General features: G+C 44.2%; 1 protein-coding gene across 1 annotated transcript; it reads left to right on the top strand.

Moving 5' to 3' along the window:
- Positions 1 to 2,302: 2,302 nt before the first annotated feature.
- Positions 2,303 to 5,267, top strand: fgf4 (fibroblast growth factor 4). The gene is made up of 3 exons (XM_038806142.1): positions 2,303 to 2,868; positions 3,711 to 3,814; positions 5,091 to 5,267. Exons 1-3 carry the CDS (start codon positions 2,550 to 2,552, stop codon positions 5,265 to 5,267), a joined length of 600 nt encoding a protein of 199 aa, XP_038662070.1. The 5' UTR covers positions 2,303 to 2,549.
- The last annotated feature ends 11,418 nt before the right edge of the window (positions 5,268 to 16,685 follow it).

Genomic DNA, 16,685 nt, shown 5'->3' with positions numbered 1-16,685 from the left:
ACCAGATTCCACTTCCCTGTCCAAATCGGAGTTCGCCCTGACAGGCAAATTCAGCTGTAACTTGCAGTGAGAAATCTATTAGAGCTTAAAAGATAAAATAGCATCTTCGACATTTGTGAAGGTCATTGATTTTCCCATCTTCCATTGAGCTGTCACCTTCACCTTAGCCAGGGCCGGGGGGGGGGGGGGGGGGGGTCGCTGTGCCTAAAGTGAAAAAGGGAAAAATATATACTGCTGGCCTCCAAGGAGCTGACTCATTTTAAACTCATTGCGCGCGGATGCACTGTTCTGCCCTTAGGTTCTGACATCTGACCAACCACCTGTTGGCTGCTGCTGCTTGTGTCTGCTCTTAGCAAAGCTGCATCTCAGCAAATCAGGGGAGAGGTTCGCTCCTGCCTAATTGTAAAGCTGATGTTGAACCATCTGAAGCAAGGTCTGGGGCGGGGGGGGGGGGGGGGGGGGGCTATTATCCCAATTCAGATCAAAATAAAACAATTTAAAGGTGTTTGATTTCATTTTCATTAACTCAGGCGCATTGCTAATCGTTTAAAAATATTCAACCAAGAACAACAGGGTAACGGTCCCAAAACCGTTGTTTAGCTGGTGCTAAATCCTGTATTATAATCTTTACAGCGTGGCTTGCATTTTCACAGTGGCTACCGTACAGTATACGCGATATGTTTAAGTTAAAGCGTTGTTTAAAAAATACATTGGACGAGTAGAAATACTTTGACAATGTTTTACATGGTGTATGAACCCAGGCGGTAAACTTTGACAGATGCCATATTATTCAGCTTTATGCAGTGGTCCCGGGTTGGTGACTAATGCCAAGCGCTTTAACCATATCTGTGCGTGTGTAAAAAAGCAAATTTCTGCGGATGCTGGAATCTGAAACAAATAGAGAAAATGCTGGAAAATCTCAGCAGGTGCTGCCAGACTTGCTGAGATTTTCCAGCATTTTCTCTCTCTCCCTCTCTCTATATACATAAGGCCATAAGACACATAAGGCCATAAGCACAGTTAGGCCACTCGGCCCATCGAGTCTGCTCCGCCATTCAGTCATGGCTGATATTTTTCTCATCCCTATTCTCCTGTCTTCTCCCCATAACCCCTGATCCCCTTATTAATCAGTAACCTATCTATCTCTGTCTTAAAAACACTCAATGATTTAGCCTCCACAGCCTTCTGCGGCAAAGAGTTCCACAGATTCACCTCCTTCTGGCTGAAGAAATTCCTCCTCATCTCTGTTTTAAAGGATCGTCCCTTTAGTCTGAGATGGTGCCCTCTGTTTCTAGTTTGTCCTACAAGTGGAAACATCCTCTCCACATCCACTCTATCCAGGCCACGCAGTATCCTGTAAGTTTCAATGAGATCCCCCCTCATCCTTCTAAACTCCAACAAGTACAGACCCAGAGTCCTCAGCCGTTCCTCATGCGACAAGTTCCTCATCCCAGCAATCATTCTTGTGAACCCCCTCTGGACCCTTTCCAAGGCCAGCACATCCTTCCTGAGATGCGGGGCCCAAAACTGCTCACAATACTCCAAATGGGGTCTGACCAGAGCCTTAAACAGCCTCAGAAGCCCATCCCTAATCTTGTATTCTTGCCCTCTCGACATGAATGCTAACATTGCACTTGTCTTCCTAACTGCGGACTGAACATGCACATTAACCTTAAGAGAATCATGAACAAGGACTCCCAAGTACCTTTGTGCTTCTGATTTCCTAAGCATTTTCCCATTTAGAAAATAGCCTATGCCTCCATTTCTCCTTCCAAAGTGCATAACCTCACACTTTTCCATATTGTATTGCACATATATGGTTTATATATATATGATATATATATGTATATATAAAATATTGCATATATATCAGTTTATATATATTATATATCGGTTTATATATATATATATATACACTGCATATATATATCAGTTTATATATATATATTCAACTTATTGCATATATAGCTATCTATACAGGTATCTGTGAATACTGCTTGTATATATATTAAGTATTTATAGCCTTATATACATCTACATTTAGATGTATATATATTGCTTTATGTAGTTATCGTATATTCTTCACATGCCTATCTATAAATGCAGCAAAGTTTGAAAAGTTAATTTCAAAACAACTTTCGTCGCCTATACATTTGACACATGACCCTGGATGATGCGAATTCGGTAAACTGGATTCACTGAGCGTAAAGTGCAGTAGGTGGTGATGTAATAGGTAGAGCAGATGTATATAAATATCAGGGGGAGTCGGTATGGCTGTACTGTCAGAGGAAGAAGACTTCACCCAGAGCTCTCCCTGGGCTCCAGGATTGTTGGTTTGAGGCGGACTGCAAGTTCAAATAGCCCCCCTGAAGCCGCTTCTCCAGAGCAGGGGGCTCCAATGCAGGCGGCACATCCCAGGAGGAACTCGTTGACAGGCTGATCAGTCGCTCTGACTCTCTTATTTTTAATGCGCGCCCAAAATAAAGCGAGAAAGTGGAGCTAGAGTCGAATTATTTTTAGTGCAATCGATTCCCGACCACGTGCGCAACATGTTGATCAGGAAGCTGCGAATTCAGCCGGCCCGCTTGCCCATCCTGCTCCTCGGAGTGGCCTGTGCCCTGGGCGCCCTGGTGCGCGGTGCCCCCCTCTCCGCCCAGCCCAATGTCACCCTGGAGCGCAAGTGGGAGACTCTGCTATCCCGCTCCATGCCTCGAATCCCGGGGGAGAGAACGGAGATGAGCCGGGAGACTGACTACTTGCTGGGCATCAAGAGGCTGCGCCGCCTGTACTGCAATGTGGGAATCGGCTTCCATCTCCAAGTGTTAGCGGATGGCGGAATCAGCGGGGCGCACAGCGAAAGCCGCTACAGTAAGTAAGAACCACTAAATGCTGCACCGCACACCGCTCTGTAATCCCTGAGTGCTGTCCCATCCGGGTTAGGCTTTAGGTGGATTTATAGAAAGATCTTAATTCTCTCTCTCTCTGTAATAATAATCTTTATTGTTGTCACAAGTAGGCTGATATTAAGATTGCAATGAAGTTACTGTGAAAATCTCCCTGGCGACTGTGTCTCCACGATATGCTGATCACTCTCTGCTTGCCTTTGGCAGTTTGGCATTTCTTTAACACTGAACGAAGAGGATAGAAGCAGGTCATCACCACTTTCATACTTATTGCGATGTGACAAGCTCGCCGCCAACGAGTTTGTCAAATCGCAACAAGTGTCCCTCAATCATAAATTTCAACCTTTTGCTCCAGGGTTACTACATTTTGATTTGAGACAACTGGACCGTGGGCCCCTCACTGTTGATGTCCCTGGGGAATGGTTAACCCTGCTCCTGTACTGAAATGTGGACGTAGATAAAATCCCTGTGCATAGAGCGTCCTTAAAGCTGCAGAAAACACGCCTCGTTCTAAGTTAGTGAGTCCTGGTGTAATAGGGAATGTCTCCTGTCTGAGTCCCTTGTGCAAAGGCATTATCTGCCTGCTTGAAGCCCTAACGCCGCCCATTTCTCAAATGAAATCGCCCTCGGCGATAAATGTGCCTTTCTGATGTGCAAAAGGAATCAGGTGCTCTTTCTGCCCCAGCCTTGGTACAAACCTCTTATTAATGGCGCGATGTTGTTGCCACTCGGATCAAGCGCTTCCTCTAACAGACCGTGGGTTTGAAAGGCGGAGACCACTCTGACATGTTTCTTCTCTCTGCACAGGTCTCCTGGAGATCTCCCCGGTGGAAAGGGGAGTTGTCAACCTCCTTGGTGTCAGCAGTGGTTTATTTGTAGCCATGAATAGCAGAGGCAAACTCTATGGATCTGTAAGTACAAACGTGTTATTGTGTGCCCGCCTGCCAGCTACTTCATATCACTTGCTGATGACATGCCAGTGTGTACTTAAGACGACACTTTGAAGGTCTGTTATGTGTTAGATGGGCAATCGAGAGAAACGGCATTCTTGGAGTATTGTATATGTTTTATTGTGTGCCGAGGGTGAAATATAGATAGATGCTACTGGCGTGGATCAGTCTTTCAAGTGCATTCCATTCTCTGAATTGCCAGCCAGCACATGCACCTACTGTCCTTCCCAGTGTAAAATAGGATCAGTCAAAGTGGACCACCCATATAGTAGTCTTCCCACATACAATGCAATGTATGTGTTGCCCAGAATTGTGAGTGTGATTAAGTCACCTTCTTCCAAATTTTTTTGCATAACACTTTATTTGCTACCGGAAATGTTTATTTTTTAAAAAGCAACTTGTAGCAATCGCGTTTTCCCAAATGAAGCAACTCGTTCCGTTTCACCGCCCACTTAGAGTTAGGACATCTCTGAGTCAAATGGTTAATACTGTTGGCTATCACCCCCAGGAGGTTCCAGTTTAACTTTCTTGAACTAAACACCTGCCCTGTTGTACACTGCGACCTTTTAGGTCGATTGCATTTGTTATCAGGTGTTCTGAGGACCCGAACGATAGCAACGTCCATTACATTTTTCTCGATGGAATATTAGCCCATCTCAGCTAAACCTTGGAGTCCCAACTGCTGAAATGAGCCTGAACTTCAGGTAAACGGTGTTTCCACAGGGCAGGTACCAGAAAGGCCAGAGGTCAATAAAAGTGATGGAGAAATGCCGGTGGTCAGGCAGTCAGCTGCCAAGGGGGTTGGAAGAGGGGCTAACTCCACAGAGGCTTGCTGGAAAACAGGGCAGCTCCCGGGGGGCGGGCTGTGATTGTCCATGTCCCCATCACTGTGTGGCACATTCAACTGGGGAGGATTAACATGACCCTTATAATTCAAACCGACCGACTTTCCGGCGAACTTTCAGTGGATTGGTGAAATAAATTGTGTAGCGATTAAGCTAAGAAACGGAAGCTGGCAAGGAAGCGACGAGTGTGAAAGTTCGAGCACCTCCACTGTCTGGACATTTGTTGCACAAGAGTCTCCCAGTCGCTAATCGGCGTGACATCATTTTTTTTGTGTGTGTGTGTAAGTTGTTCCTCTGCAACCTCCAGAGTCTATTGGACCTGCAGAATTAATGAATTGCACATCCGTGTTTTTGCAATAGTGCATTAAGAAAACTATCTTCTTACCTTGCAGGTTTACTACAGCGATGAATGCAAATTCAACGAAATTCTCCTACCCAATAATTACAACGCCTACGAATCCAACGCATACCCAAACATGTACATGGCGTTAAGCAAGAATGGCAAAACAAAGAAGGGGAACAAGGTTTCACCCATCATGACAATGACTCATTTTCTGCCGAGAATTTGAGGGTGGGGGGGGGGGGGGGCAAGGGGGTCCTCCTTAGACATTATCTCAGGAAGGAAGAAGAACTGTTGGGTTGGCGCTAACCCACAGTCGGTGCACTTTCAGGAAAGCTTTATGCAAGATGAGTAGGTCTGTGGTATATTTAAATTAATCGTGACTAAATATTTAAGTATGTATATTTTGCTCAGAAGGTTTATTTATAGTTTTTTTTGTTGCTGATTTTATATTTCTGCCAAAGTTGTTCCGCGTTGCACAAGGAAAGTTATTTGGTGCATCGTGTGTGTGTGTGTGTGTATGTGTGTTGTCACAGGTGTGCTGTTGTCACATGTTTAAAAGGTGAAACTGAATTCCTTTAGACAATGGGGTTGCACTGTTTTGTTGAATAATCTGGCGTAATGGGGATCCGCGTTTTGTTCGTTTATTGAACTGTCTTCTCAGAGTACAGTCTTAGTCTTCACCCCGAAGCTTTGGTTAAATCTGTCCACTCCTACATGTCTGCTGGTAACAATGTTGGCATCTGACCTCCTCTGCGCGCTCTTTGCTGTGTAATTTCATTGGAATCCGCCTTCTTCTGCGACGGAAAATGCAGCGTTGAAGTACTAACCCACAAATCTGTTTTAGATCTGCTGCTGCTGAACTTTGAACTCCCCCGCAGTCAATCTTTGTCACATCTTCAGGTCAGGGGCTATCCTTAACCTACCTACAAGCGACAACATTTTAGCAATTGTAAGCGAGCCACAGGCTTCAAAGGAGCATTTTCAGCCCTACCCCTGGCGCCTTAAAGAATGACACGATTTAGACCCAGTGTGTGTTTGCCAATGTAGAGCACAGGCATGGACCCCCGTATGAATAATCTACTAAAAGATTGTCTGTGATGACTCCTGGACTTTTTTTATAGTCAGCATTGTGGAGGAGATGTGCACACAGCTGCTTTCTTATAACTTTCCATTCCTTCATTCAAAAATTATCTACCTCATTTTAAGAACCCGGGATAAAAGTCTCCTCACAAAAGCTGCGGAGTAATTCGGGACTGCGAGTTTGCCCCTGAAATATTGTCAGTGATCTTGAGTCAACACGCGACCATATGTAGCCAGGGGTAGCCAGTAGGGCGTCTATTGCATCCTAGTTGAGCCTTGTCACGTTTGAGCTATCTTTACCCAGTGATTTACTTTTAGTAAGGATAATCATGGTGAAAATATTTGCAGACAGCTGTTAGACTGCACTATATGGTCATTGCGTAACCCTATATTTTCTTTATATATTTTCAAACCGGACCTCAGCACCTCTCAAGTAAAATTAAACAGCAGCGCGGTTTTTATTGAAACAATAGGTTTGTGGGAGAGTGGAGGGGGGAGGGGAGTGGTGAACAAACCCTTTTCATAGTTTGCAATAAAAAAAACTAAAAGAGACAAATGCTGCCCATTCAGTCATGTGGTAAAGTTGGGGGGTCTAGTTTCGTATTCCAGATGGGGGGGCTGCCATAAACTGCATACAGAGATTCTAAGGCCCTTATGTTTTTTTTAAGTCTTGTGCTCTGCTCAATGCTGATAATATTGGGGAGGGGGGGCGAATTCCTGGCTTGCTCACTTTCTGGATCCGACAATAGCAAAAAGTTTAGTTCCGTTTTCAACATTCCTTCTGATAGGCTGCTATTCGTTTGACTAGAACCTTTAAGGGTACTAAATGGTTTAGCTGGGGTGACCTTGGGGAAGCACGCTGCTCAGAACCAAATCCAGTCACATCAGCAAAATCTTGCCGGCTCTGGGTTGACTCTTTCCTTCTGTTTTGAACTTAGAGAGGTTGTGCGTGCTAAAACATCCACCTCTGACCATCAGCTTTCCTCCTCCAGCGGGGAGAATGTCTTGTGAGTGAATTGCCGGTGTTCCTTCCAATACTTCTGTGCGTAATTTGAATCATTGTCAACATCCTGTGGCATAAATATCTGTCACTTGTCAGGGGAGGGGCACAAAACATTTTCACTTTGCCTCGTTTGGCACTAAATTAAGTTGGCATTCTGCATTGGCACAGCCAATGTAAACCTGGGGATCAAATCAATAGATAGCTGAGGCAACGTGATAGAGCATTGAGCAAATGAATGAACTACTTCATTCACCCAGCAACCAATAAGAGTACAAGGAGTCAACAATAAAGGACTGGAAATTTGAAATGGGAAAAAAGCTCTGGAAGTGCAGAACAGGTCCAAAAGCATCTGCGAGGGGATAAAATGCTTGATTTATTCGGTATATAGACCCCAATGTTTTGATTTCAATATTGAGCTTATGACACTTTCATGTCAATATTTAATTTATTCCACGTTTACAGGAAAAGTTAGTGTAAATCTTTGTTTTCAGGCAAAATTAGCACTGTGGTAATATTCCCATGCACATTACACTCGGGACTATATAGTTGCATTTGTTACAGTCTGCAAAATGATAGCTGAGCCTATGCTGTTGCAAAACCCGCACTTTTTTTTTCTTTCACTAATACTCCATTTTCATGCTGCTATTTTGGATTGGGTCAAGGTTAGCACAGCATTTCGAACAGATACTTGGTAGAGTAGTGGGTCAGTGAGAACAAAGTTGTTTCAACTTACCAGTCTGACCAGTTGCCTTGTCGGTCCTTGTTAATTATGCCTTGGGATGAATAGGCATTGAGTTTTTGAACTATTACTTGATATGGTCGTCATATGATATTTAAGCGTTAAATCTGTCGGAATGTGCCTGTAGTTTTATACAGCTGATGTTTAATATTGTGTTGTATGTGCTGTGCACATTGGAAGGAATTATATAAATGAAAGCTTATCTTTTACCTGTGTCAGTGTATAAATTAAAAGTAATTTTAAAGTACGTTTCTGAAATTGTGTTGTTATTGATATGACTCGCATTAACAGATTCGAAGGGTAATCTTGAAAATTTAGTGGGAACAGGAGAGAAAACACAAGTTTTCTCTAATTTATAAGAAGTGGTTTCCTCTGTTTCACTTTGTTATTGGTTTCCTGATGCATCTATCATACATTCTGGTGACTGTGACATAAAGGAGTCACTGAAATACTGTAGGAAATAACCATGCGACTGATTCCGACAATTAGAAGACCGGATCATGAGGAAATAATGGAGAAACGGGCGGTGGGGGGGGGGGGGGGGGTTCAGCTTTGAAAGAAGGAAACTGAAGGGGGGAGAAAATGGCGTAGAAAATGGAAATCTGGGCACCAATGTAACTTAAACCATGAGGGTAGGACAGGTGGTTAGAGATATTCGCATTTTATGGACAAAGAGACTGCAACACCACTATTAACAATCTATAACACTTCTTTCCAAGAAAACATACAGTACATTATTTTACAACACAGTTGAAATATATGCAACGTTAATGGGTTTATCAGTGTGCATCTCCCTGCTGTAATAATACCACTATCATTCAGTGCAGTGGGGGATAGTTGGATAAAGTGCAGCACAGGATGATGCTAATGGCTTTCAATTCCCTCCATGGGTTTGTCCACCCCCCACCCCCCTCCCCACAACTCCTACCACAACCCACCCATCCCCCACCGCCTGCCCTTGCTCTGCCCCATGTCTGTTTAATGCCCTCCAGCCCTACAACGTTCCACGGTGTTTACATTCCTCTAATTCCAGCCTCTTGCACATGCCCCATACCAGCGGTGGCAGTTCTCTCTACCTTGCCCAACGCTTGATGTGCGGCGGTGCCTTTCAAGCTAAATAACCACTTGTCTCTAACAGAGAGAGATGCCTTTGGTCCCTGATTGACAGCGGTTAATGACCATTAGCATTTAGTGCAGCAGAGATTATTTAAGAAATTGTCTCCTGCATTACAAAGAAATGACAAGCAGGAAAGGACCAGTTTGCCCATCAAGTCAACCCTTAGTGCCCGGAGCATTATGGCGGGCCATTGCACCCCCTGCCCCACTGTCCACTGCCAGGCTATCACTTAGGAGAGACAAAAAAAGGGGGAAAAGCTGGTAAACACCTCACCATCCCCCTCTTTGACTCATTGCTGTTACAAGTTTATTCTATAAAGGACAATGTGTGAGATGTTTCAATTGTGTTGAAAAGTATTGCGTGCACGATAAAAAAAAAAGAACATCTTGCGTGCATATGTACAATTTGGATTGACTCTGATACTGAGCTTGTTTTTTTATACATTCCACAATGAGCAAAATAATAATTAGGCTTTGACCAACGAGGAAAGAAGGGAGCTTGAACAACATTCTATTGTGATGAGTAACGAAGCAGTGCAGGGAAATCATCCGGTCTACAAGAATATAGCAGGTTCTTTAAACTCCATTCATTTATTTGACTAACTTCAAATGCTGCAACATAAGTGGGATGGATAAATTAATCTTTTGTAAACAGTAAACATTCCTGCAGCTACTGATGTACTCATCCACACCCTCATCTCCATATATTAATCCCCAATAAACCATTACTCTCTTGCACCCTGGCCATTACCCCAGTATGGGCCCCACCATGGGCTGTTTAGCACACTGGGCTAAATCGCTGGCTTTGAAAGCAGACCAAGCAGGCCAGTAGCACGGTTTCAATTCCCGTAACAGCCTCCCCGAACAGGCGCCAGAATGTGGCGACTAGGGGCTTTTCACAGTAACTTCATTGAAGTCTACTCGTGACAATAAGCGATTTTCATTTCATTTCATTTCACCTCCACTCTCTTAAATCCAAGAGATGCAGGTTTGAAGGATATGGGAGATGATTGGTTTCGCCACCCAGCACCAATTCTGGTTGGGTCATTTAAAAAACAATTGGGTTTTGTTCTGATTTGGTAGAACCGGAATGCTAAGATAGCACAAGTGGCTAGCACTGTGGCTTCACAGCGCCAGGGTCCCAGGTTTGATTCCCCACTGGGTTACTGTCTGTGCGGTGTCTGCACATTCTCCCCGTGTGTGCGTAGGTTTCCTCCGGGTGCGCCAGTTTCCTCCCACAGTCCAAAGATGTGCGGGTTAGGTGGATAAACGGGTGCTAAACGGTCAGGAGGGGTTATTGGGTTATGGTGATAGAGTGGAAGTGAGGACATAAGTGGGTCGGTGCAGATTTGATGGGCCAAATGGTTTCCTTCTGCACTGTATGTTCAATGTTCTATAACCCTTGGCTTCTTTTCCTACTGCGGACCATCTTCTCAGCCCCTTCTCCGCTGTCTCCTCCAGCCTCACCTTCAGCAACAAGATAAGGAGCTCAAGGCCACGCAGTGGCACAGTGATTAGCAGTGTTGCCTCACACCAGCAAACCGGGTTCAATTCTGGTTTGGGTGACTCTGTGGAGTTTGCCCGTTCTCCCCGTGTTGCATGGGTTTCCTCCAGGTGCTCCCATTCCCTCTCAAAGTCCAAAGATGTGCAGGTTAGGTGGGGTTACAGGGATAGGGTGAGAGAATGGGCCTAGGTTGAGTGTGCTTTCAGAGAGATGGTGCAGACTCAATGGGCCAAACGGCCTCCTTGTGCACTGTAAGAATTCGAATTCCATGGTTTATCACTCAGGTTGGGTCAATCTCCCAATCATCTGTCTCTGCTATGTCCTTCTTTTCTACTAGTCCACCAGGTTAAACCTTCTTTAACCATCACCCCTTCTCCAGCTCTGACCTCACATCTTCCTCCAATTTCTCTACTTCCCCTCATTAGTTTGCTGATCTCATCTTGTCCATGAGACCCACCTCCTGGTCCTTCAATCTAATTCTCATTAAACTGTTGCTTGTCCCACTTCCCCTCATGGCCCTTATGTGAGCTAACATTGTAAATGGTTTTCTACCTTCAGATCTTGTCCCTCTTTCCTTTAAGCCTGCCATAATCACCCCTGTTGTCAAAAAAGACCTCTTCACCCCATCATCCTTTCAAACTGTCATCCCGTCTCTAACTTCCCTTTCTTCTCCAAAGTCCTTGAACATGTTGGTGCCTCCCAAATCTATTCCCATTTTCCCCAGAACTCCACGCTCCATGTTTGAATCAGAGTCAGACCTCACCCCTGCCACAGGACTGAAACAACTGTGACCCAGGTCACCAATTATATCCTTTGTGACAGTGGAAAATTTCTTCCTTCTCTTTCTCACCCTTCTGCAGTCTTTGTCATGGTTGGCGATATCATCCTCGTCCGACGCCTCTCCTTTGTTAACCAGCTCTCACGTGGCTCCATTCTTATCTATCCAAGATTCACTTGCAATGGCTTCTTTTCCTGCCTCCGTACCATTCGTTCTGGTGTCTTTTAGGGTATATATTGTCCCATATATTTTATATATTGGATAATATCCTCCTACCTCTAATCCACATTCTGTCCTTTTGTGACATTGTTTTCACTTTCCACATGAATGCTGACAACACCCAGCTCTACCTCAACAATTGGGGCAGCACGGTAGCATGGTGGTTAGCATGAATGCTTCACAGCTCCAGGGTCCCAGGCTCGGTTCCCGGCTGGGTCACTGTCTGTGCGGAGTCTGCACGTCCTCCCCGTGTGTGCGTGGGTTTCCTCCGGGTGCTCCGGTTTCCTCCCACAGTCCAAAGATGTGCGGGTTAGGTGGATTGGCCATGCTAAATTGCCTGTAGTGTCCTAAAAAGTAAGGTTAGGGGGGGGGGGGGGGTTGTTGGGTTACCGGTATAGGGTGGATACGTGGGTTTGAGTAGGGTGATCATTGTTCGGCACAACATCGAGGGCCGAAGGGCCTGTTCTGTGCTGTACTGTTCTATGTTCTATGTTCTATCTCTTCCAAATTCTCCATTGTTGCTAAATTAACAGACTTCTCACTCGACATCCAGTGCTGCATGAAGATTTTTTTTCTTAAGTATTGTGAAGATTGAAGCTAATGATTTTCGTTCCCACACCAAACTCCGTTCTCTGATAACTGCCTCCTTTTTTCTCCCGGGCAACATCCCAAGTTTGAGCCAGTCTGTTTACAACCTTGTCACCACATTTAATGCCAAGATGGGCATCTGACTCAAATTCGTTCTATACCTCCATAATATTGTCTGAATTTTTTTCCTCTTATCTAAGGTCATCTACTGCAAAAACACTCATTCATACCATTGTTACAGCTAAACTTGACTGTTCCACAGCTCTCACCCCTAGCTGGTCTCCCACATTCTTTTGGATGTAAATTTGAGGTCATCTACTACTTTGTTGTCATGTTTCAGCTTGCACAAGCCACATCCTCCGATTACTTTTGTGCTCGCTGATCTATATTGGCTCCCCACCAAATAATGCCTTTACTCTAAAGTTATCATCTAGTTTTCAAATCCTTCCATGGCCTTTTATAATAATAATAATAATATGTCTTTAAATAATAATCTTTATTGTCACAAATATGCTTACATTAACACTACAATGAAGTTATTGTGAAAAGCCCCTAGTCGCCACATTCCGGTGCTTGTTCTGGTGCATAGAGGGAGAATTCTGAATGTCCAAATTTCCTAACAGCACGTCTTTTGGGACTTGTGGGAGGAAACCGGAGCACCCGGAGGAAACCCACGCAGACATGGGGAGAATGTGCAGACTCCGCACAGACAGTGACCTAAGCTGAGAATTGAAACTTGGGACCCTTGAGCTGTGAAGCAACAGTGCTAACCATCCACTACCCCTCACCATTTCTGTGTAATCTCTTCCAGACCCATAGCTTTCAAACTAACTGCCTTCCCCTAATTCTGGCCTTGTGTGAATTCCCAATTATAATTGCCCCACCATTGCTGGCTGCTCCCTGATTGCCTGTGTACCAAGCCCTGCAATTCCCCCTTTTACAGCTACCCCCCATAAACCTCACTTTAGATTAGTTGGGAAAAGAGACATGCCGTTGAATCTTTTTGTCTTGCACTTATCAGGACTGATGGAAGAATGCCAAAATATCAAAAGGAGCAACAATTTATATTGCATGAGAAAAGGGTGCTGATTGGTTGGCAAAGCAAATCAGGTTATTGAGGTGCTTCATTGGAGACCACACCAGGGAGGCATTGTTCCCCCACACTTGTGTTAAATTTTAAAAAGGCATAAGGGTTGGACTGTGCAAATGAATATATGTAGCTTTTAGCATGCGTTAAGTGAGCTACATTGTGAGTCCAACTGATAATCTTAAATAGGTCGTTAGTACAATAGACATTATTCAACAAGTGCTGTCTAATTACGGAATCACATCTAATATTTGACATATTTTGAGTTTTGCAGACAGAAAGTTCATGGACACACATTGTGCCTGTTTCAGCTAAACAAAATAAGTGATAGCCATTTGTTAGCTCATTCCACAGGGAGTCAAGGTGCCAGGATTAAATTTCAAACAATGCTTGGCAATTAACTGTCAGTCACCATCAATTGTTGCATTCTCTATGGCGATGCCTCTAGTAATCAGAGTCCACTTGCCAACCAACACCCTATTTTCGTACAGTATGCACTTGTTGTTTCCCCTGACATTGATATTCTTGCGATTGTCCTGATGAATGCAAGATTAAAAGCTTCGAGAAAATGGCTTTTTTCAGCAACACTCAAGTTGCTCTACTACCAAATTACTATTCAGAGTTTTGTAATCATGGGTTGGTTGAGCACAGTCCAAATTCTGCCTATTGTGATCGGCTGTTTGATATGACCTGCCAATGATTTTTACTGCCTACGTACCTGGCACCACAACAGCATTGAAATTCATACACCACATAAGCCATTTGTTTTTATTTATAAATGATTTTTATTGGGTTTTTGAACAAAGTATATTTACCGTTATGTACACAGAGTGCGATATATATATACAGAAGAGAAGGGCACACACAAACATACCAAGAAAAAAAAAGTAATAAAAAATAAATAAAAAATAAAATAAAATAACTGGAAGGCGTTACGCACCAGCTCAACAGCAGCAACTCTGTACATAGAACATAGAACAGTACAGCACAGAACAGGCCCTTCGGCCCTCGATGTTGTGCCGAGCAATGATCACCCTACTTAAACCCACGTAACCCGTATACCCGTAACCCAACAATCCCCCCATTAACCTTACACTACGGGCAATTTAGCATGGCCAATCCACCTAACCTGCACATCTTTGGACTGTGGGAGGAAACCGGAGCACCCGGAGGAAACCCACGCACACACGGGGAGGACGTGCAGACTCCACACAGACAGTGACCCAGCCGGGAATCGAACCTGGGACCCTGGAGCTGTGAAGCATTGATGCTAACCACCATGCTACCGTGAGGCACCATTGACAATATTATTTACAACACATAAGTAGGCATTTGTTTGTTGGGGGTGGGTGGGGGGGAGACAGGGGAGGTGGATATACATTTGGGTGCCGGAGAAACAATTACAGAGGGTAATACTCGAATGGGTCTGGTGTTGGTGTTGTCACTTGCTTCTCCCAGATGGATTTCACTGCCGTTGTCGTCTCGCTTTCACCTCGGTTTCAGCCGTTTGTCCTGTCTTTCGCCTGGATTCTCCTTGCACTCTGTTCCTGTAGATGCCAAGCTTGTTATCGTATCCCATGCCCTCCTTCCGGCTAGCATACCCCTGCCTCCCTGGTTCTCCTCTATTGTTCCCTGTCTAGTCACTCTTCCCCCCCCCCCCCCCCCCCCCCTTCTATCTCTCCCTCTCATGCCTTGGCTACTTTCCCCTGATTCTTGGCTACCTGGCTTTTCTTCTGTTTATTCGTTGGCCACAACCAACACATAAGCCATTTGTGTGGTAGGCGGAATGTTTTCTTTGGCTTAATTGCATCATTCCGTTGTTGGACAATATCATTCGCCTTGCAACTGCATAATAGCAGTGTGAAACGGCTTACTTCACCCGTTCTTCGAATTCGCGTGATACCTTATCCTTCCAGGGTAATTTGAGATAGGCTGGGTACTTTCCGGGTCTAAAGGTAGTGACCTGAGGACGATTTGTGAGTGTGCCCAATACACAGCTACCAATAACCTGATCCGGGAAGCCATTATCCTGGAGGATAGCTTTGGTGCGGCCGATTTCAGTGTCAAGCTTGCACAGTGGGCAAATGGCTCATCCCGACCACAAGCTTACCTTTCATTGGTCAATGTGCACTTTGGGGTGACTGCAGCTTCACACATTATAAGATTGACCTCATCGGCAGACTTGTAAATTGGGTTTGAACCATTTGCTCTTTGCACAAGCTTGACACCAAAGTTGGGCGCATCAAAGGCACCTGTGGGATAATTGCTACCATGATCACGCCAGACGTGGAGGCGACTTTCCCAGTTGTGGGCAGCTGTAAATTAAGGGCCATAAGTATAGTCCAGTCACCAATAAATCCAGTAGAGAGTTCAAGAAAATTTTCTTTCCTCAAAGAATGGTTAGAACTTAGAACTCACTACCACGAGGAGTATTTAAGGCAAAAAGAACGGTTGTCGGGGAAGTTCAATAAGCACATGAAAGAGGAAGGAATAGAAATTTATGCTGATAGGGTAAGATGAAGAGGAGTAGGAGGAGGTTCATGGAGCATAAATATTGGCAAATGATTATTTGTGTTGAAGGCCTGGTTCTGTGCTATAAATTCCATGTAATATAGTTGCTGTTTCAGGCTTTTTCATTCTTCTATATTTGAGTTTTTAATCTGAATTTGTTCCTTGTATTCTTCTCATACCATTTTAAATGATTACTATTTTGTGGAGCAAATGTTCTGCATAGTGTTATATCAAAAAGCATCACATTATTCACAGGGTTGTGATTGTATCCTTAACATGCACCAAGAAGACTGATTAATACTCTGTTTTTCCAGATTAAGTATTGCACAAGTGGGCTATATACCTTAAATACGAATGTCTTATTGCACAGTAAAACTATTTACTAATCAATTAATTGATGTCAAATTTTTGATCTGCAATTCTCTTGTGTAAAGCGAAATAGGTTTAGCACTGATGCCTCACGGCGCTGAGGACCCGGGTTCAATCCCGGCCCTGGGTCACTGTCTGTGCAGAGTTTGCACATTCTCCCCGTGTCGGAGTGGGTTTCACCCCCACAACACAAAGGTGTGCAGATTAGGTGGATTGGCCGCACTAAATTGCTCTTAATTGGAGAAAAATAATTGGGTATTCTAAATGTATTTTAAAATGGGAGAATTCACTTCATTAAATCACTATGACCCATAGCTGCAAGAGAGCACTGTTGTAAAAACCTTTCACACATTCAAATTGTCTTCGCGCTGCAAAGGTTCTGATTTGTAGTGCCATGGTAATGTGATTAGCAACCCATTTGTAAACGGTAGAGATAAACAACACCAAATTACTTTCCTTGACACATCTCACACTGCGTGAGTGAGGAGAGCTGCAGTAGTCAATAAAACATTTGTGTGTGTGTTCAAGCAAACATGTGCAGGATCAATGCATAGGATGAGGGGGAATGATTTGCCACAACAAACATCAACCCTTCTGATAAAGTAGTTAGAATTCAGACTATTCGGCAACTGAAAACTATACAAGTATTC

This window comes from Scyliorhinus canicula, chromosome 9 (assembly GCF_902713615.1).
Source record: "Scyliorhinus canicula chromosome 9, sScyCan1.1, whole genome shotgun sequence".
Lineage (NCBI taxonomy): Eukaryota > Metazoa > Chordata > Chondrichthyes > Carcharhiniformes > Scyliorhinidae > Scyliorhinus > Scyliorhinus canicula.
The sequence above is the reverse complement of the archived record's forward strand: the minus strand, read 5'-3'. Positions and strand labels throughout refer to the sequence as shown.